Source organism: Manacus vitellinus, unplaced genomic scaffold, assembly GCF_001715985.3.
Source record: "Manacus vitellinus isolate BGI_N305 unplaced genomic scaffold, ASM171598v3 scaffold_94_pilon, whole genome shotgun sequence".
Taxonomy (NCBI): Eukaryota; Metazoa; Chordata; class Aves; order Passeriformes; family Pipridae; genus Manacus; species Manacus vitellinus.
This window is the reverse complement of record NW_021940890.1, coordinates 841103-859578: the sequence shown is the minus strand read 5'-3', so window position 1 is coordinate 859578 and position 18476 is coordinate 841103. Positions and strand designations below refer to the sequence as shown.

Sequence of the window (18476 nt, the reverse complement as noted above, 5' to 3'; positions counted from 1 at the left end):
CCTGGAGCGCGGAGGAGCTGCGGAGCGAGGCGCTGGCCAAGAAGGAGATCATCAAATTCCTGCAGGAGCACGCGGCGCAGGCGGTGAGTTCGGGGGGAAATCCGAATAGTTTGGAGCGCGCGTGCGGTGCGCTTTTGGAGCGGGTGTTTCACGGCTGGCGCTCGTGTGTCCGGCAGTTCCTGGCGGAGCACAAGCTGCTGGGGCAGGTGAAGAACGTGGCGAAGACGGCGAATAAGGAGCAGCTCATCGCGGCTTACACGCAGCTTTTCCACACGCAGGTGAGGGGACGAGGAGGGGGGAACGGAGCTGGGAGGGGGGTGGTGGTCCTGTGGGGGTTGATGGCTGATGGATGTGGCTCTTCATCCTCCCCCCTCAGCGGTTCAAGGGCACGGACGGCGCGGAGAAGGCGGCGGAGAAGGCGAAGCCGGCCAAGGCGGAGGAGGCCAAGGGGAAGGCGGCGAAGGCTGAGGAGGCTGTGGAGGAGGTTTGTGCGACACTCCCGCCTCGCGTTTGTCGTGTGGGAAATCAAATTAACCAGGTCCCCTGTCTCAGGATGAGGGTTAGGTTGGGTATCACGGAAAGGTTCTTCCCCCAGAGGGTGGTGGGGCACTGAACAGGCTCCCCAGGGCAGTGGGCACGGCCCTAAGGCGGCCAGAGCTCAAGGAGCATTTGGATGATCCTCTCAGGCACATGGTGTGACTCTTGGGGTGTCCAGGGATTGGACTGGATGATCCTTGTGGATCCCTTCCAACCCAGGATTCTCCAAAGACCTGGTTCCAGCAAGAACTCTGGTGTTTGCACCCTGCCTTAACCTTAAATCTGCTGCATTTTCCCCATATATTCCAGCCCTGCAGTTACCCACGAACACGCCCTTCACTAACAGTGCATGTCTTCTTCAATGCCTTAAACTAAGTGCTTGTTCCATCTCATAGTTGATCTGAAGCTACTTAACCCACCAGTCACAAGGCTTATTTTTACAACCTCAGGGGCCACCAAAGTATACAAAATCCATTTTAAAGAAGGGCGATAAAACCAACTTCCCGAAGAAAGGAGACACTGTGCACTGCTGGTACACGGGAAAGCTGCAGGATGGGACAGTCTTCGATACCAATATTCAATCAAGTAAGGTCATGCACAGATGGGTGCACAGAGAAACTGTTTGGGGTTTGCTGCAGGCTCTTGTAGAGTGCATTAACTGGGCTCCTTGAGCAGATCTGGGCAGGTGTTTGCCTCTGGAAGTGTCCCTGTGGGATTCCTGACAAACTGCTTTGTTGTTGAGCTGCTGGGATGTCCCTGAGCCCCCTCCCGGATCCTGATTTTCCATGAGGTAAGGCAGGGCAGTATTTTAGGAGTGGCTGGTGTCAAGTGACACTGCTGCATCCTGCCAGCCCTCCCTTCTGGCATTCTCCAGGCCTGGGAATGTGAAAAGCAGGGACTTAATCAGGGCTGAAAATACTTGAGGGGAGAGCTGGAGCTTCCCTCTCCTATGGAACTCGAGCACCAGCAGTGTCCTGAGTTTCTCTAAATAAACATCTCAGTGTCCTTCTCTAGTAAATCCTTAAACATGGAGGCACTGGAATGAGAGGGAGTTGAGTACTCTGGTGTTTTTGTGACAGATCAGAGGGGTTAGGAGTATGAAATCCTGCAGTACTAGAAAGGCTTTTCCAGAGTGTGTCCCACGCTCAGAGGAACAGTATTCCAGAGTCACTGGAATGCTGTCTGGGACTTCTTGTACTTGTTTTATGTTCCCTTTTGACTTCTGGTTCCTTAATGTGTTTGTGACTTGTACTGTCACCTTTATTAATTCAGAAATGAGTCTTTGGGGTTTGAAAGATGCTCATCAGCTTTAGCTCTTGGTGCAGCTTGAACAGTGAACGATGGCTTTGGTGCACAGCACTGAATATTAAAATAATATTATAATGTTATAATAACATAAACACTAAAAAATAATATAATAAAATGATATATTTATTTCTCATATGTATTTGTAATTGTAGACAGCAGTGTGGTGTGTGCTGGAGTGATGTTAAAGCAAAGCAACACAAAACTCTCTTCCAGGCTCAAAGAAGAAAAAAGCAGCCAAGCCCTTGAGTTTCAAGGTTGGCGTAGGAAAAGTGATCCGAGGTGTAAGTACAGCATTGACAGCTCCCTCAGAATTCCAAAGGAGTTTCCTTCCCTGTCATTTATGACAAGGGTGCAGTTTTTGAGCTGCTGTTCTGTTCCTCGTGGAGGTAAAAATGCAACTTGCAAGGGTGTACACGGGCAGGATGTCCCATTATCCAGTGTCATTCCCCTGGGGAGCAGCGTGTGGAAAACACTCTGTGTTCCTTGGGACAAGCCCAGCCTCCTGCTCCTGTCAGTCTGCTCTGAGGCTGCCTGGATTCCTCTCCTCCTGTCCCTTGTTCCCTGGGAGCAGAGCCCGACCCCCCCGGCTTCCCCCTCCTGTCAGGGGGTTGCAGAGCCAGAAGGTCCCCCCTGAGCCTCCTTTGCTCCAGGCTGAGCAGGAAAAAGGCCTTTCTGAGGGCCGGGCCTGGCCCTGGGAAGGGGCAGATCCCTGGGCAGTGTCCCTGGGCAGTGCCCAGCGCTGCAGGAGCTGCAGCTGTCCAGGTTTATCCGTGTGTCCCTGAGCCTCTCCCTGAGCTGGGATCTGGCGCTGCAGGAGCCGCTCGTGGGGACACTGGGGAGGGACAGGCACTACTGCCTCCGGGTCTGGAACAGCCTGGAACAAGCACGGATCCACTGATCCAGGGAGGCTGGGCTGCCCCAGCCCTGGCTCTGTGCGAGGCCAGGCTGGACCGGCCTTGGAGCAGCCTGGGCTCGTGGAGGTGTGGGATTGGTGGGAATCCCCAGGAGCACATGGAAAGGCTGGGAAGTGCAGCTGTTGTGACACCCTGTGTGCTGTCCTTGCAGTGGGATGAAGCCCTGCTGACCATGAGCAAAGGAGAGAAGGCCCAGCTGGAAATCGAGCCCGAGTGGGCCTATGGGAAGAAGGGGCAGCCCGATGCCAAGTATCCTTGTACAGACACCTGGGAATGCTGGGTGGGGCAAAGTGCTGGGGCAGGGGTGTAATGGGGGGGTTCACTCTACAGCAGGCTCAGAATATTCCCACTCTGAGGAAATTCAGTGCACTTGGAGGGTGGGTGGGATTGTCCTTTTGTTTGGAACTAAACCTTGTGGAGGGAGAACTTGCTGCTGTTTTCCACCTGCATTTTTTAGTCCAGCTGAGCTTCCAAATAAGCTTCCAAATGCTTATTACTGACAGGGATACAAACCAGTGGAGTAGGGAAGCAGGAGGAGTGACCTGTAGGGTAACAGCAGTTAAATTTGGTTCTGGTTCTGGGATACAACTGGAGTACGGGATGGAGGGGGGATCCTGCAGTGTTTTACACATTCATGTTCCTTTTCCCCAGTGCTTTGGGAGGAAGAGGTTGTTCCCTGGTGCTGGAATCCTGTAATCCCAAGGGCTGCCTGGACACTGTTCTCCCCTGTAGCACAGCAGGACAGACTCCCAAACCTGGAGCCCAGGCTTAGGGAATGAGGAGCAGGGTGTGCTAGTGGAGGTGCATCCATGGAACTGGCCCTGCGTGTCCCTGACAGCTGGTGCTGGGCAGCAGTGCAGGATCCAGCCCAGTGCTGGATCCAGGGTGTCCCAAGGTCAGTGGCACCACAGGGACACAGGAGAGCGGCTGTGAGGCCCTGCCCAGGGAGGGACGGGGGAGCTGGAGGATTTGGGGTGTTTTAGGCTTCCTTAACGTGCCCCCCAGGATTCCCCCGAACGCAAAGCTCTTCTTTGAAGTGGAGCTGGTGGACATCGAGTGAGGAGTGAATTCCCCTGCTGCTGGGAGCCCAGGGACTGGTGCTGGGGATCCAGTTCAGCCTGGCCCTGTGGAAAGGGAGCGCTGTCCCTGCCCCTCTGTACAGTGACACCACTAAACCAGTTTGTACCCTCGGTGCCGTCCCTTCTTTGTGTCTGAGCATCCCCACCCTCCCCTGGCAGGGCTGCAGGGCCACAGGGGTCCTGTGGAATTCCACAGCATTCCCACTCCTCTTCAGAGGTATCAATACCAGTGTCAGGCACTCTGCTCCCAGAGATCCAGGCGTTCCCAGGGCATCCCTGTGCCACAGCCCTTCCTGGGAACACCACGTGTCCCTACTCCCGGCTCCACCACCGAGGCAATCCAAGAAGGCTCAGAGCACGGCTGAATTCCTTGCTTTTATTACAAAAATGGGAATGATCACTTTGATCAAAATGAAAAAAGTTTTGCTCACACCGTGTACATGAAAAACTCCAAATACAAAAACCATCCCAAACACAGTTTGTGCTTTTTAGAAAAGAACCAAGGGGGTTTCACCCCACGGGTGCATTCCTGACCCCACAGCTCTGCCAAGGCCTCCAGCCCCGCTCCGGGGTCAATCCCAGCACAGTGCCCGGCTTGGGAAAGCTGTGGTGGCAGTTGGGGTGGGAGCAGGACGGCCTTGGCTCCAGCTCTGGGGCAAAACCAACCCAAAGGGCCCCAGCTTCACCCACCCAATCTATGGAATCGTGGGACCGACGGGAATTCCTCCGAAAGCTCCATAAATTAGTGCAGGGAATTAAAAAAACGCATTTATGGTAAATGAGAATTGTACAGAGACCATTTATCGGTTACCAGCACACAACTCTTCACACGTACCCCGTGAGCAGCAGCTCGGGTCACATGCAGAGGACCCGCAGCAGGTGGCACAACAGTTCTGTCACAGCCCAAAGTTAGAAAAATATATCTTTTTTTATTCCATCTCTGTCGATCTGCAGCACAGTGGACTCTGGCTCAGGTGGTGTGGTAATACTGTCCATAGTTCCAGGCGTTCTGGTAGTTGTACTGCAAACACAGCAGGAGGGGCTCAGCCAGTGTCCCTGAGCCAGCACAGACCACCCCACACAGCTGCCACTGCTCCCAGCTGGGCACAGCACCCCTGGCAAGGAGGGACAACTGCCCCGTTCCCCCAGGAGGGATTTGTCTGCTTCCTGGAGCAGGATGTGGAAGGCAGGCAGGGATCTGTGATCACAGGGATCATGGAATAGCCTGAGCTGGAAGGGACCCCCAAGGACCATCCAGTCCAACCCCTGGCCCTGCCCAGGACACCCCAACAATCCCCCCTGTGCCCCAGAGGATCATCCAAACCCTGCTGGAGCTCTGGCAGCCTTGGGGCCATGCCCACTGCCCTGGGTAGCCTGGGCAGTGCCAACCACCCTCGGGGGAAGAACCTTGTCCTGAGATCCAACCTGAGCCTGCCCTGGCACAGCTCCAAGTCTGCCATTCCTGCAGTTCTGTGTGTGAACATTTGGGGCATTTTTCCTGCCTAGTGCTGGACAGTTTCCCAGCTGGATGAGACTGGGAAGAGCACTGAACCTCAGTGGGATTTAGGCATCCAATCCATTCCCAAACCACAGCTACCCCAGGGGCTGGTGGTTTGTGCCTCAGCTCCATCCCTGCTCTGCCCAGCTCTGCCCAGTCTAAACACCAGTTTTCACTAAACCACTTCAACACAACTTCCATGGACCTAAAAGACACATGGATGTGGCACGTGGGGACGTGGGTTAGTGGTGGCCGTGGCAGTGCTGGGGGTGGTTGGCCCAACCTCAACCATTCTATTCCAAACTGCCATGCCATGGAGGAGCAGCGAGCTCCATGTGCCCCCTGGGCTGTCCCTGCCCTGCCCTGCCCTGGCAGCACACCCCGTTACCTGGTACCAGGCGTTGTAGTTGTAGGCCGCCTGGTTCACCTGCATGTCCCCGTCCATCAGCTGCGCCGACGCCAGGGCCGGGTCCTCCGCCAGCATCTTCTTCTCGTCCGGCTCCTCGGAGCTGGGGGGAAAAACAGCTTGGAATTGGCATCCTGGATGAACTCTGGGCAAGTCTCCGGGTGAGAAGTGTTAGATCTCGTTAAACAGCATTTCCCAGCTGGGCACCCTGTCCCAGCAGGGACACGGGATTGCTTAGGGAAGGGCAGTGGTGCCTCAGAACAGCCGGGGTTTAAACCGTTCTGGCCCCCCCACTGAGACAGCAATGCAGGTTTCTGCTCAGAGACCCAGTTATTTACCAGCCCTGTTTAGCTCTCCTGTGAAATACAACTCAAAAAGTTATTTTCCAGTAAATGTTTCCATCCCTGGAAGTGTCCAAGGCCAGGTTGGACAGGGCTTGGAGCAACCTGGGCTATGGAAGGTGTCCCTGCCCATGGCAGGGGGTGGCACTGGGTGGGCTTTAAGGTCCCTTCCAACCCAACCCACTCCATGATTCTGTGAATATTTAATCCAGCAGTACAGCTCTAATTAGTGCACACTTTAAATGATTTTAAAAAGTGCTTTTGTTCCTGCACCAGTGGGGTTAAAGCCTCAAAATACCTATGTATCCATTCAGAGACTAAATAACCCCCCAGTGAGGCTGCTCTCTGGACTCTTCCAGAGCGCTCCCACATTGCTGTGTCCCAGCTGCAGCCCGGGAGAGGGGTGTCACAGTGTGTGTGTGTGCCCCAGGGAGTGTCCCCAGGGGTGTCACAGTCTGTGTATTGTCCCCAGAGGTGTCACAGTGTGTGTGTGTGTGTGTGTGTCCCCAGGGGTGTCACAGTATGTGTGTGTTCGTGTGTGTGTGTGTGTGTGTGCTTCCCCAGGGCTGTCCCAGTGTGTTCCCAGGCGTGTCCCAGTGTGCTCCCAGGAGTGTGTCCTGTCCCCAGGGCTGTCCCAGAGTATTCCCAAAGGGTGTCCCAGTCTGTGTGTTGTCCCCAGGGCTGTCCCAGTGTGCTCCCAGGAGTGTCCTGTCCCCAGGGCTGTCCCAGTGTGTCCCCAGGGCTGTCCCAGTGTGCTCCCAGGAGTGTCCTGTCCCCAGGGCTGTCCCCCCTACCCGTTCTCTGCCCGTCTCTTCAGCGTCTCCTGCTCCTTCAGCAGTGCCTGGTGTTCATCATAAGCATCCAGGAGCCTGGGGGGACAGGGGGATCAAACCCTGCTCACCACTGTCATCACAGCATTTCCCACCCCTGAGCAATCAGCTTAAAATCTCTGCTTCAAACCGTAGAAGTACAACATTCTAAACCAAACCCCACCACAGATTTCAAGGAGTGATCCACCACGAGAGGGGAAAGCCAAAAGGCTCAGTTTGATTCCACAGCGGCTCAAATTCCCAACTTGCTCAACATTCCTCACACTCGATGCAGTTTTTATGAAGTTCCTTTATAAAGGAGTTTTCCAGAAGTTACTTGTGATTCTGCTGCTCCTTCAGTGCCTGCTCACAATCCACAGCAGGACTGAGATTTGGGAATCAACATTTCAACACCAGAAATTAGTATTATGCAAAACTATTCCAATCCCAAAGCAGCACCTGCAGCCTTTTGCCCATCCAGCATGGGAAGAACAAGTATGTTCAGTGCTGCACAGAACAGTCCTGGCTAAAATTCCCACCAATAGTCAGATACCCTTTCCTCTGCTGCACCCAGATTTCCCCCCAAAACCTGCTGCTTCTGTCAATACTGCTCTGGGTGAAAACAGTGTCTCGTGCTCATTCTGTGCTCTGGGTTATTTGGGAGCTGCAAAGCTCACTGGGTCTGGCCTGTCCCAGATCCCAAACCTGCAGTGAGGGGCTGCCATGCAGAGGCAGCAGGATTTAAGGACAGATGCTGTTAAAAACATACAGAGCAGAAAAACTGAACTCATGGTTAGTCCTGAAGAGTTACTGAGCTGCAAAATGTAAATAAAAACAGGAGCTTGTTTTACAGAGGAAAAAGTATATGTAGTGTTGATTTAAAAACATGCATTGCTGGTGTATCCTCCCACATAAGTGCAAATAGGGCTGAACATGGAAAAATCCCACCAGGGCAGTTTTGGAAACCTCAAGCAGCAGCTCCCAGGGAACAGTCTCAAATGACACTTGTGTCACAGACATGTCACCTCCTCTTTGGGGAGCACCTGCCTTCACAGGGCTTAGCAAGGGGAAACTACAGTAAGACCTGACAGGCAGTAAGACTTTGCTCTGTGAGGTGTTGAGCATTTCAGAAAAGAAGGGATAATTTTCTGAAAAGAGATTCCTGTTTAAAAATCTATTCCTATTCAAAAATCTATTCCTTTTTAAAACCTGGAATTTGGTTTAGAGAAGCCACTGTTCCTTAGCCAAGAGCACAAAGGAAACCATTTAAGAGATGCCACCAAGCCATCCCTGCCCAACTCCTCCCAGCATTGTCTCAGTGACCCCACTGCACACAGCACATCTTACTTGTTCACATCAGACCCAAAATCTTCCAGGAACTCCACTTTTCTCTGGGAGAAGGTGATCCTCATTTTGATAGACAAGGCTCCATGGACAGCCTTGTCAAAGCAGCTCAGGATGTTCTCCTCGTTCTGCTTCAGGTCCCCACTGTACTCCATCTCCAGCAGGTTCAGGTACAGTTTGGTGTTTTCCTGTGCAAAGGGCGTGTCAGAAGGTGCACCCCTGGCCCAGCAGGTATTCCACACTCAGTGTGTGTCACCAGTCACACACCACAACACCCACAGCACAAATACACACAATGACAGGCACCAAAGAGCTTTCCCTTCCCCCCTGGGCTGGTTTGTGTCACAGACAACCAGAGGTGATCTACAGCACAAACCCAGGGCTGGCACTTTGCTCACAGCACCTGCAGTGCCAGGTATTCCTGTGCTCACACAAACCCACCCCCCAGTACTGCCCACACCAGTCCTGTTCACCCTGAGAGGTGAACACACTGACAGCAGCTAAGATTCTAAGGAGGATGAAGGGATGAAGCACATTGTGCTTCTGATGAGAGAAAAGAGTGCACACTTCAGATTTGGGAACGTGGCAACATCAGTTTAGAGGGACTGTTGTCTCCATGCAGTAATGGGACATTACATACAGTTACAACTCCTGTCATCACCGTTGCCATGATTTTAAAACAGGGTTCAGAAAGAGAGAAAAGCAGCGGGGTGGGTTGGGTTTTTGGTACGACAGCGAGAGGGAACACATACTTTGTCAAGTTCTATGGCTTCTGACAGCACTTTTCTTGCCTTTGGCAGGTTCTTCTGCACTTTGAAGAGGTGCCTGGCCAGTTTGATGGCATAGAAGGAGGCCTCAGTGATGGACTTGGCGTTCCTGACCGCGTCCTCCAGCAGGAGCTCGGCCTCCTCCATGTTGCCGTGCCTGCGCTCCAGGCTCACCCTGCGCAGGCGGATCATGGCCAGCCCCAGGATACACTCCTCAAAGGTCTTCAGGATCCTCCTGGCCTCCTCAATGTTGCCTGCAACACCAGCAGAGATGGTTTCAGACACGAGAGGCCCAAGAGGCTGCCAGAAGCAGCCCCCCCTGCCCAGGCTGAGGCTGCCCTTACCCTGCTGCTCCTCGAAGGCTGCCCACAGCATGTGCACCATGGGCTTCTTGGGCAGGTGGATGGTGCAGGCCCTGCTGTACACGTGCCTCACGCCCTCAATGCTGTGGTTCTCCATGTATTTGGCATACTAGAGTTGGAAACAGAGCAGAGACAGCCCAATTTAAAGCTTGCATTTGCCTCTAAAAACATGCCAGAACGATAAAATTCTTTTGTTTAAACCCATTCAGCACCTTTATGGAACCACTAGACTAGTTTCTGTAAGGAAGGACGTAGAGAGGCAACGCAGTTGGCAAATGCAGCAGTCAAATCTGGTTGCAAGCAGACCATCTCCTAATGCAACAGATATAGTTATAGATGAACAACGTTCCACAGGGTACAAGGGTTAGTCACCAGGTCAGGTGTGCACTCAGGACAGCTGTGAGCTGCTTCCCTTACCTTGATCCAGAAGTCCTCATAGAGGGCACATGAAATGACACATCTCTCAAAGAGGACCACGACTCGCTCGTGAGTGCCATTCTCTATCTCAAACTCTAAGTACTCTTTCCAGTTTTTCAGCTGAATTTTCTCCAGAGGTTTTACATGAAAGTAAGGCCTCTTGATCTGCAAGAGTCACAGGACCAACAGGTGACTTAGGGACACACACCAGGGCACTCACACAACCGACAGCCACACAGCACTCAACCAACACCAGTCAATGACCAGGGCTCCGGTGACACCCCACCAGCTGCTCACACCAGGGTCACCCCAGCATGGACCCAGGGATTCACTGACAGGGACAGCCCACTGGAACATTGCTTTCCTAGAAAGCTTTTGGAGTGGCAGGGTTTACAGGTGCTGGGAAAGAACCCCAAGTGGGTAATCCCTTGCCAACCTGTAACAGTGACATTATAAACAACAGTGAATATTCTCCATGGCCACCCATACAAGTAAAGCACTGTCACACATCCAGCCTACAAATCAAACTCAAAACCAGGCTGAGAATCATGACAGGAAATGACAGAGCACTGAACTGAACTTCCCATTCAACATTTACATCCAGCTGGTTATGCCAAGTCCATGAGTTTGGCAAGATCATGTTGTCATTGATGGCTACAACGGTGGGACAGAGCACAGAACAGACAATTGAAACACTGCTCTGCTTGAATTTAAATGGCTTTGTCTGGCACCCTGCCAGAGATCCTTGGCTCTTCCTCACCATCTTTAATTTCACCTGATTATGTCTCTCCTGTACTGCAATCCCTTCCCAGATCCAAACCCACACAAATGGATGAAGGACTTACAACAATCAAGGAGAAACATCCAGCTCTTCAGGGCCACCTGAAATTCAAAGCCAATCCCCCCTTCCTGCTCCTCACTGACCTTTGCTACAGAACCCAACACTCTCTTGCCATTTTGACCAGCTCACAGGCACCTTGTTCCTGCTAAATAAAACAGGTCTGAGCTGTCCCCAAACCTTTGGTGACATCTCTGCTCACCCACCTCACTTCTGTCCTTTACAGACACGCTGAACTTTCCATTTCCAACTCCCCACAGACGCAGCACGTCGGTGCTGCAGAGCAGATGCTCTCTTGGTAGGGAAGCACTGCTTGTGGCCAGAAGCAAGAGGACACCCAGCTTCTCACACATTTCCTGCCCAAAGCCCACAGTTTCAGCTTTCTCCCAGGTTCCACAAATTGGTAGCTCAAGGTTCCCCAAGGCAGGAACCTCAGGACACGCTCTGCCTGCTCTGCTCCCCTCTGCCACAGGGAACTGGCACACAGGTCACTGGTGATGGGATCCCTACTGTGGTTTGGACTTCCTGGGGCTGATGAGGCATCTGGCCCAGCCCAACCAAGGGCAATACAGCACCCACCAGTTCTGACATCACCTGACACATTAGGGAGTCTCTGTAAATCTGTCCCAACTGAGTAATACAATGTGCTCTTTAAAAGAGAAAGTAAATTTAAAACAAGAACCATGTTTGTCCGGAAGAACATAAAGACTGAGGATGAAAACCTCAGGTTGTTTTTTTCAAATGTAATCCAGCTTAAATCTAAAAAGTTGTATATTTGCTGTGATGAAATGATTAGTTTAATCAATTATTTTTAATACATTACATGTAGGAGGTACATGTTGAGATGGCTACTGCTGGAAAACAAAAGTTGCCTGATTTCAGGGTTAAGTGTGTAATGTTAAAACATAAAACCATACAAATTCCATTCTCCTTTTAGCACAGGCTTACCTTTCAATTGGAATCACTTCATCCCCTTATGACTGTGCAACACCCCAGAAGAATGAGGCAGCACTAACTCGCAGGACTTAGGGGCTCAGTAAACAATACTCCACACTGCCTCTTTCCAAACACCACTTAAAGGTTTCTAAATCAGCTGACAGCTGCCTCTTCACAGGAGAAGTGGCAGAGAAGTGAATCTCTGTTCCAACTGAGTCTGTTCAAAGCCTCCAGCAGTTTAAGCTAAGGCCCAACTGTTGCACACAATTCCCAGCTCCCAGTCTCGTGTCCAAACCTCTTGCTCACGTTGGCTCACGAACCCCAACTTACCGCTTCCTCAAACGTCCACCTCTTACTGACTTCATGTTCATTGTGGTTAAAGATCTCCTGGTGGATCTCAATGATTCTGTGCCTCATGTTCTCTATCTCAGTGACCAGCTAGAACAGAATTGTTAAGAATGTAACACAGGCAGACACAGTATCCCCTTTGTAACTGCACTGTGTGTCAGCGGTGTGCAGCAATCTGCCCAGATCCATGAAATCCCTGAGCAGCCAGGGAAGGGCTGGGATAATGCCTGATGGAGCCTTGGCCCTTGGCACACACAACTAAATTGGTTTTCTATCTAATGCTAAAGCTGATCTGAGATTAAAGACGAATTTGGATGCAAGTCAACCTTGGGTTCAGCATGTCTGTGTTTTCCCATCAGCAGTTCCTTCAGACAGCTCCAGGCCTTCATGTGCCTGTGACAGCCCTGACCCTGCCCAGACCACTGCTGAGCTTTCTTCGACCCCAGATCCCAATCTGTTAACCTGCAACAACTAACATTCATCCCTGAAGTTCTGGGTATCACCCCTTTCCTTTCCTATCTCCACTCCTTCAACACCCATGGCCCTGTTAGCAGCCGAGCTGGAGGGCATGGTGTGCAGGGGATGTCCCAGTGGACCTGAGGCAGTGCCCCGTGTGACAGCCCAGGGGGTGTTGAGGTAGTGCCTCGTGTGCCGGCCCAGGGGAGCCCAGCAGAGCTGAGGCAGTGCCCCGTGTGCCAGTCCCGGGGACACCCAGCAGAGCTGAGGCAGTGCCCCGTGTGCCAGCCCAGGGGAGCCCAGCAGAGCTGAGGCAGTGCCCCATGTGCCAGCCCCGGGGTGCTGAGGCAGTGCCCCGTGTGCCAGCCCAGCAGAGCTGAGGCAGTGCCCCGTGTGCCAGCCCCAGGGTGCCGAGGCAGTGCCCGTGTGCAGGCCTTACCTTGGCGGGGTCGGTGATGTCCTCGGTGCCGCAGGGCAGCTCCTCGGCGGGCTGTTCCTCCCCGCTGTGCCCGTTGGCCGCCGCCAGCTCCCGCCGCAGCTGCACAAACTGCTCCGTGGTCAGGAAGTCCCGGGGAAGGTTGTTCTGGATGTGCTCTTTAAACCTAAGGGCAGCCACAAACGAGTCAGCACCAATCTGGAGTTCGTGGTGCCACGCTCTGCCCGACCAGGGCACAGCAATAAACCCCAGGGGGGGTCTGCTCTGTCACTCCAGAGCAACACCAGGAGTGCCCCAGCTGCCAACTCACACACCAAACACAACTGTCACCACCCATCAACCACAACGGGGCCAGGCTGCAAAGAGAAACAGCAGCGTGGGGCACTTGGAAAGCCCTTGCCGTGGAAAACAGACAGCAAAGGACAAGAAAGCTCTGTAGAAATAACAGGTAAGACTGTGTGTAATTTAACTGAGGTTGCTGGTTCCCCGCTCACCTCTCCCTACTAAAGCAGAATTCCACTATTTCAAACTCCACCAGTATTTCCCTTTGGTCAATTTAATTAATGTTTCACCACACGTGGGCATTGCATGAGGAATTAAAGCTCAAAACCACTTATTCTGATTTTCCAAAGACTTCCTCTCTTCTTCCTCACAATTCGAAGGCCTGTCTTTATTCCACAGCAGAACCTGTGAATTTACCTGAAACCAAATTCCTAAAATGTGCATCAGTACTTTAAACCAATCAGTCCAACCACCTGAGTACATCAGTAACTAACTACATAAAGCTGAGTAACCCAAGTTCCTGTGCTGAGTGAACACTCCCACCTCTCAGAGGCAGGTTAAGGTGTGCTTAGGAAATCCCTGGCATTAACCGAGCCGTTGTTTCCCCTTTACCTCTGGAAGTGGTGACTGTAGAGCTGCGTGGGGATTCCCAGGATGCGGTCATAGATGGAGGTAACTTCCCTTAGGTTTCCCTGGTCATTTTCCCAGTTTATATACATTTCCCAGAGTCTGTCAGAACGGAAATCTGTCCCAGCAGCCAGGACTGCATGTTCATAGGCTCTGGAAAAGGAAATCACTTGTTTCTGGATGCGGTGACAGAACAAAGAAGGAAAGTTCTGGCTCTTACTAAATGAGTATCCTCATTTACTTGAAAATACACTTGTATTAATAATTTAAGTTCTTCCAAGTATTTTCCAGCTATCTGTAGCAAAGTCTCTAAAGAGTCAGAAAGCTCACACTCATTTTTTTCCCTCCAGAACTACCACAACAGCACAAATAAAGGCAATGGCAAAAGCCACTTGCAGGAACACGAGGTATTAGGAAAATTCACAATCTTTACCACTTCTCTCTTGTGCAGACTCTAAACCCACTACTGCAGCAGTTTAACACCCAAAAGCTATGCAGTAACCTTGCAGCTTGGTTCAGTTCCAGCTCAAGTAAGGTTTCTGATCAAACCTTAGCCCAGACTCTTACTCTAACCAGCACCTCTGCCAGCCACAGCACTCAGACACATCCCAGCCACTGAAAACCTCCAAGGAATTAAATTCCAAAAATCTAATGGGTTCCAGTGCTGCACCAAGTATTTCTGAACATCTAGTCTGAAGCTCTCAAGCCACAACTTTTGCCCCTTGTACCACACTGTGCTGTCTCCCCCTTCTTAAGGAATTTGGCTCCGTCATCTCCTGACAGTCCTTAAGGTACCACCAGGCTGTTGTTAGTTTTCCCCTTATCTAAATACATTAATCTGCTCCCAGTGTTGTGTAACTGTGGATCTCAGCCTGCTCCCAACTCACCCCCGGATGGTACTGTTAGTTTCAGGGTCAGCAGGGTCCAAGGTCTCCTTTAGGAAATTTATATAATGTATCCATAGATCAACACTAAGAGGAATTGCCTGAAGCCCTCGGCGATACACCTATGAAGAGAACATGAGCTGTACTTCAAATCCTTAGTGGTGTCCTAAGAGAGAGGCAACACTGTGTTATCCGGTGAACCTTAGAAATACTAATTACTGGAATTTTGTTTAAATAATCTACCATTACCATTCGGGTGGAGGTTGGATAGAACATGGCAATGTTCTGATCTCCACGTGCAGAGTCTTGATCTTCAAAGCGCAGCGGTCCCTGCATTCTGACCAGGTTGTGTGGGCAGGCTTTGGGGTACAGACCATAGGGCACAGACCCATTAGAGCATCATTGACAGCGTCTGACCAAAAATGCAATAAGACGGAGCAATTGTGACCAGCAAACCAACTATATTGCTTTGAAAATGAGTAACAAACGGAAGTGACAGAAAAGCCCTGCCCTACTTGTAAGCTGCAGTGTAATACAGAGGCTTGCACTGCAAAGCTTGACAAACTGTAGAGGTTTAACGCACCTGCCAACAAAGAGAGAGAACATTAGCTCCGGATGGCACAGTGTGACACGGGCACACACGGGGCAGGCACGGGCAGCCCGGTGCCAGGCTGGCAGGACTGGCAGGCCCTACGTGGTGCTGCCCTACGTACCTCGTCAGACTGCTTCACGTTGTCGTGCCGCTTCTCCAGGTCCGCGTACTTCTTCCAGTACCCGTAGCAGTACGGGTAGTGCGTGAAAAACCGGTCAAAGGCCTTCCTGGCCGCCGGCAAGTGGTTCTGTGGGGAGGGCACAGGGACAGCCATCAGCCCTTCCTCCCAGCACACCTGCCCGCTACTTACACAGCAATTATCAACACTGCCTTAGAACAATGCTCGTGTCTTGTGATCTCTGCTGACATCGAGCAACCTGGGCTATGGAAGGTGTCCCTGCCAAGGCAGGGGGTGGAACAAGACAGGCTTTAAGGTCCCTTCCCACCCAAACCAGTCTGGGATTTTACAATTCTATGGCAATACGCTGGCAAGGGCAGCTGCCTTAAGGCAGCATCCGTGACAGCCTGGTGTCCAGCTCTACATTTGCCACTGGAAGCCCAGGACTTGTTTTGTTTGGTTTGTTTATTTTTGGAAGGCTGAGGAGAAAGGGGCAGGTACTAACCTCCTGCTCTACATACTGCAGTAGATATACCCATCCTGTGAAATCCTGGGGATTGTCGTCTACTACTTTCCAGAACTTGTCAAAATCCGGAGGGAAGCCGGCCTCAATGTCCGTGGTCTGTAAGCTCTCAATGTTGGGGATCTCGCTCTCCTGCGTGCTCTCCTCGTGGAGGTCCGGGGAGCTGTCCGGGGACTGCTCCATCTCGGTGACACTCATGATCTCGGTGCTGAAGTCCATGTGCTGCTCCTGGGCCGCGGGCTCGGCGCCGGGCTCGGGGCCATCACTGCTCACTGTGGGCTGCTCCTCCTCCGTGCCCTCGGCGCTCTCCATGGCGCAGGGGGTGCTTCCAGAGCCTGTGCAAAGCAAACAGCTCAGCGCCCCTGGAGCAGGGACTCGCCCAGAGCTGGCTGGGAGGGAGCAGCTCAGAGCCTCCCAAGCGCTCCAGGCACCCTGTACTGCACCACAATCCTCATCACATCCCTTCAGGCACCAGCCTTATTCACCACTAAGGAAATGTTAGTAGCAGTCAGATTTGTACATCTGCTCATGCAAATTGCTGTGGGTTTTCTAAAAAACTATCACAGGAAGCTATTGAGGTGTAAAAGTGAATCATTACAGTTTTCCTGTAGGAGTCCAGTGGAAGTTTATTCTAAACAATTATGTTCAAATCCCATAGAATCATTCAGGTTGAAAAAGCCCTCTGAGACCGTAAAATCCAAGTTACCCCTGCCAAGGCCACCACTAACCCATGTCCCTAAATTCATTCAGTTCTCCTACTTCGTACAAATCAGTAATTTCTTTGCAAAATAAATAGGTGGTAAAATGTATCTTCAGTGCTTGGCTTAAGTGACAACTTTGCAAAGACAAGAATTACTGTCAGCACCAGACTCAGTTCCCCTTGGTGAAGTTCAAACGAGCCAACCAGCACCAGAGGGCCACAGAAATGCTCAGGCTGTCCCTGACACACAGCCCCTTGATCCCACCCACACCCAGTGCCAGGCACTTCCTCCCACCCCTTGGGACAGACTCCTTCTTCCTCCAGTCCCTCAGGACAGACTCCTCCTTCCTCCCACTCCTGCCTTTGATCTCCCTGCCAGGAGCCACTGCCCAGCCCTGCCCTCCTGCAGCAGTGCCAGGCCAGCCTGACCTGGCTGTGTGCCAGCCTGCCTCGGCTGATCCAGCCTGCCCGCCTGGAGCTGGAGCAGGGGGCACTCAGCCCAGCCTTCTCCGTGCCCACCATGGTAATGGATCCCAGGGAACAACAACATCCAGGGCACAACAGCCCAGAGCTGAGAGTGCAGCTGGGATAAGGACAGTGGGAGCCTGACACTCCCAAACACACTGCACCACTCCTGTTCCTTTGCTTTCCTCGGAGGAGGAGGCAAATACATTTTGCATTTAAAGGAGAAAAGAGAAGTCTCTATCCCATGTCTCTCCAGAGCTCTTTCATAATTCCTGTTCCAGAGAACAGCCAGACCACTGCTTTCACTTCAACAAATACATTGATAAACCACAACTGAAACAGCGGGAGGGAAATTCTTTACAGAAAGGAAAAATCTCTCTCCCTTATCTTCAGCAGCTTCAACATCTGGGATGACAGGTCATGTTTTCCCAGGAGTTCACCAAGCCAAGCAACTCTGGCATAATGTTAAAGGCTCCATGTGGTGTACTCTGCTACTTCCTAATAACTAGTTTCTCAAAGTATTTCTGTTCTCCATTGGATACACCAGGTGGGAACCACGGGCTTGGAGCAACCTGGGATAGGGGAAGGTGTCCCTGCCCACAGCAGGGAGTGGAAGGGGATAAACTTCAAGGTCCCTTCCATCCAAACCATTCTGAGATTCTGTTATTTTGACAATGAACAACATTTCTAAGTTAATACATTACATATCAGAGCAGTATCTGTGCCTTTACCAGTGCAACATGCACAGAGCTGAATCACTCACACAGCCACTGCTGTTCACAGCTTACCTGGGAAGGGTCATAAAATCGAGGGTAAGAGGAGGGTGTGACACAAACAGCAGCCTCAGCACTTGGAAACACAGTTTAGAGGATGTTTACAGCCCTAAAACTTGAGGTAACTAGTGACAGAGGTAACTAGTGACAGCATGAGAAGAAACAGCCCCATGCTGTGCCAGGGGAGATTTAGGTTGGATATTAGGAGACATTTTTTCATGGAAAGGGTGGTAAGGTGTTGGAACAGGCTGCCCAGGGCAGGGGTGATTCCCATCCCTGGAGGGATTTCCAAGCCCTGTGGATGTGGCACCTGGGGACACGGGTCAGTGGTGGCCTTGGCAGTGCTGGGGGATGGCTGGACTTGGTGACCAACCTTCACGATTCCATGATTCTAGGAACAAATGCAAGAGTTTTTAACATGGAATAGTACAGGGCCTAAACTTATTCTGATGTGTAACAGATGTCTTCCCCCTCCAGCTGATTCAGAAGATGTATTCCAGCTTAAAAAAACAATCCACATATCATCAGATTAGGAGGGGAAAAAAGGAAGAGGGAGAAGCAGCACTGGATCACCACACGTGGTCTGAGCTACACACGAGGTTACAAACTGACTCCAAGTCTGCCTGACAGCTGTTCCAGTCCCGTCCCTGGAGCTGGGGCCTATCCCAAAAATCTGACAGCAATCCACGGTTTGAACCAGCCAACGGGACAGGCCA

General features: G+C 51.8%; 2 protein-coding genes and 1 non-coding gene across 6 annotated transcripts; 1 reads left to right on the top strand and 2 right to left on the bottom strand.

Moving 5' to 3' along the window:
- Nucleotides 1-2: 2 nt before the first annotated feature.
- FKBP3 (FKBP prolyl isomerase 3) lies at nt 3-3949 on the top strand (the record flags this gene model as incomplete). Its single annotated transcript, XM_018086441.2, has 7 exons — nt 3-83; nt 177-278; nt 377-484; nt 987-1122; nt 2059-2126; nt 2911-3008; nt 3765-3949. Coding segments are annotated over 7 exons (648 nt in total), but the record flags the coding sequence as incomplete, so codon positions are not given.
- Nucleotides 3950-4580: 631 nt separating this feature from the next.
- On the bottom strand, nt 4581-16197 carry PRPF39 (pre-mRNA processing factor 39). 4 transcript variants are annotated; one of them, XM_018086437.3, is made up of 13 exons: nt 15805-16197; nt 15303-15428; nt 14593-14711; nt 13691-13858; nt 12800-12962; nt 11887-11994; nt 9783-9947; nt 9348-9474; nt 8989-9257; nt 8240-8424; nt 6878-6952; nt 5725-5845; nt 4581-4859 (listed from the first exon to the last, which is right to left on the bottom strand). In XM_018086437.3, exons 1-13 carry the CDS (start codon nt 16132-16134, stop codon nt 4809-4811), a joined length of 2007 nt encoding a protein of 668 aa, XP_017941926.1. In that variant the 5' UTR covers nt 16135-16197; the 3' UTR covers nt 4581-4808. The 4 variants fall into 4 exon arrangements, with proteins under 4 accessions (XP_017941926.1, XP_017941928.1, XP_017941929.1 ...); XM_018086439.3 differs by lacking the exon at nt 15805-16197 and adding an exon at nt 14839-15001 and having other exon boundaries at nt 15303-15411; XM_018086440.3 differs by lacking the exons at nt 15303-15428; nt 15805-16197 and adding exons at nt 14839-15001; nt 15105-15142.
- LOC112841379 lies at nt 8820-8905 on the bottom strand. Its single transcript, XR_003212975.1, has one exon. It is a non-coding gene; the product is annotated as a small nucleolar RNA SNORD127 (small nucleolar RNA).
- Nucleotides 16198-18476: the final 2279 nt, after the last annotated feature.

Bases quoted from the DNA above. Each gene is read 5' to 3' on its own strand.
- PRPF39 (XM_018086437.3), bottom strand. From the start codon at position 16,134: ATGGAGAGCGCCGAGGGCACGGAGGAGGAGCAGCCCACAGTGAGCAGT. The intron at 9,948-11,886 runs GTAAGTTGGGGT...TGACTCTTGCAG, and splicing joins GGTGGACGTTTGAGGAAGCG to ATCAAGAGGCCTTACTTTCA. The intron at 8,425-8,988 runs GTATGTGTTCCC...CCCTTTGCACAG, and splicing joins AAGCCATAGAACTTGACAAA to GAAAACACCAAACTGTACCT.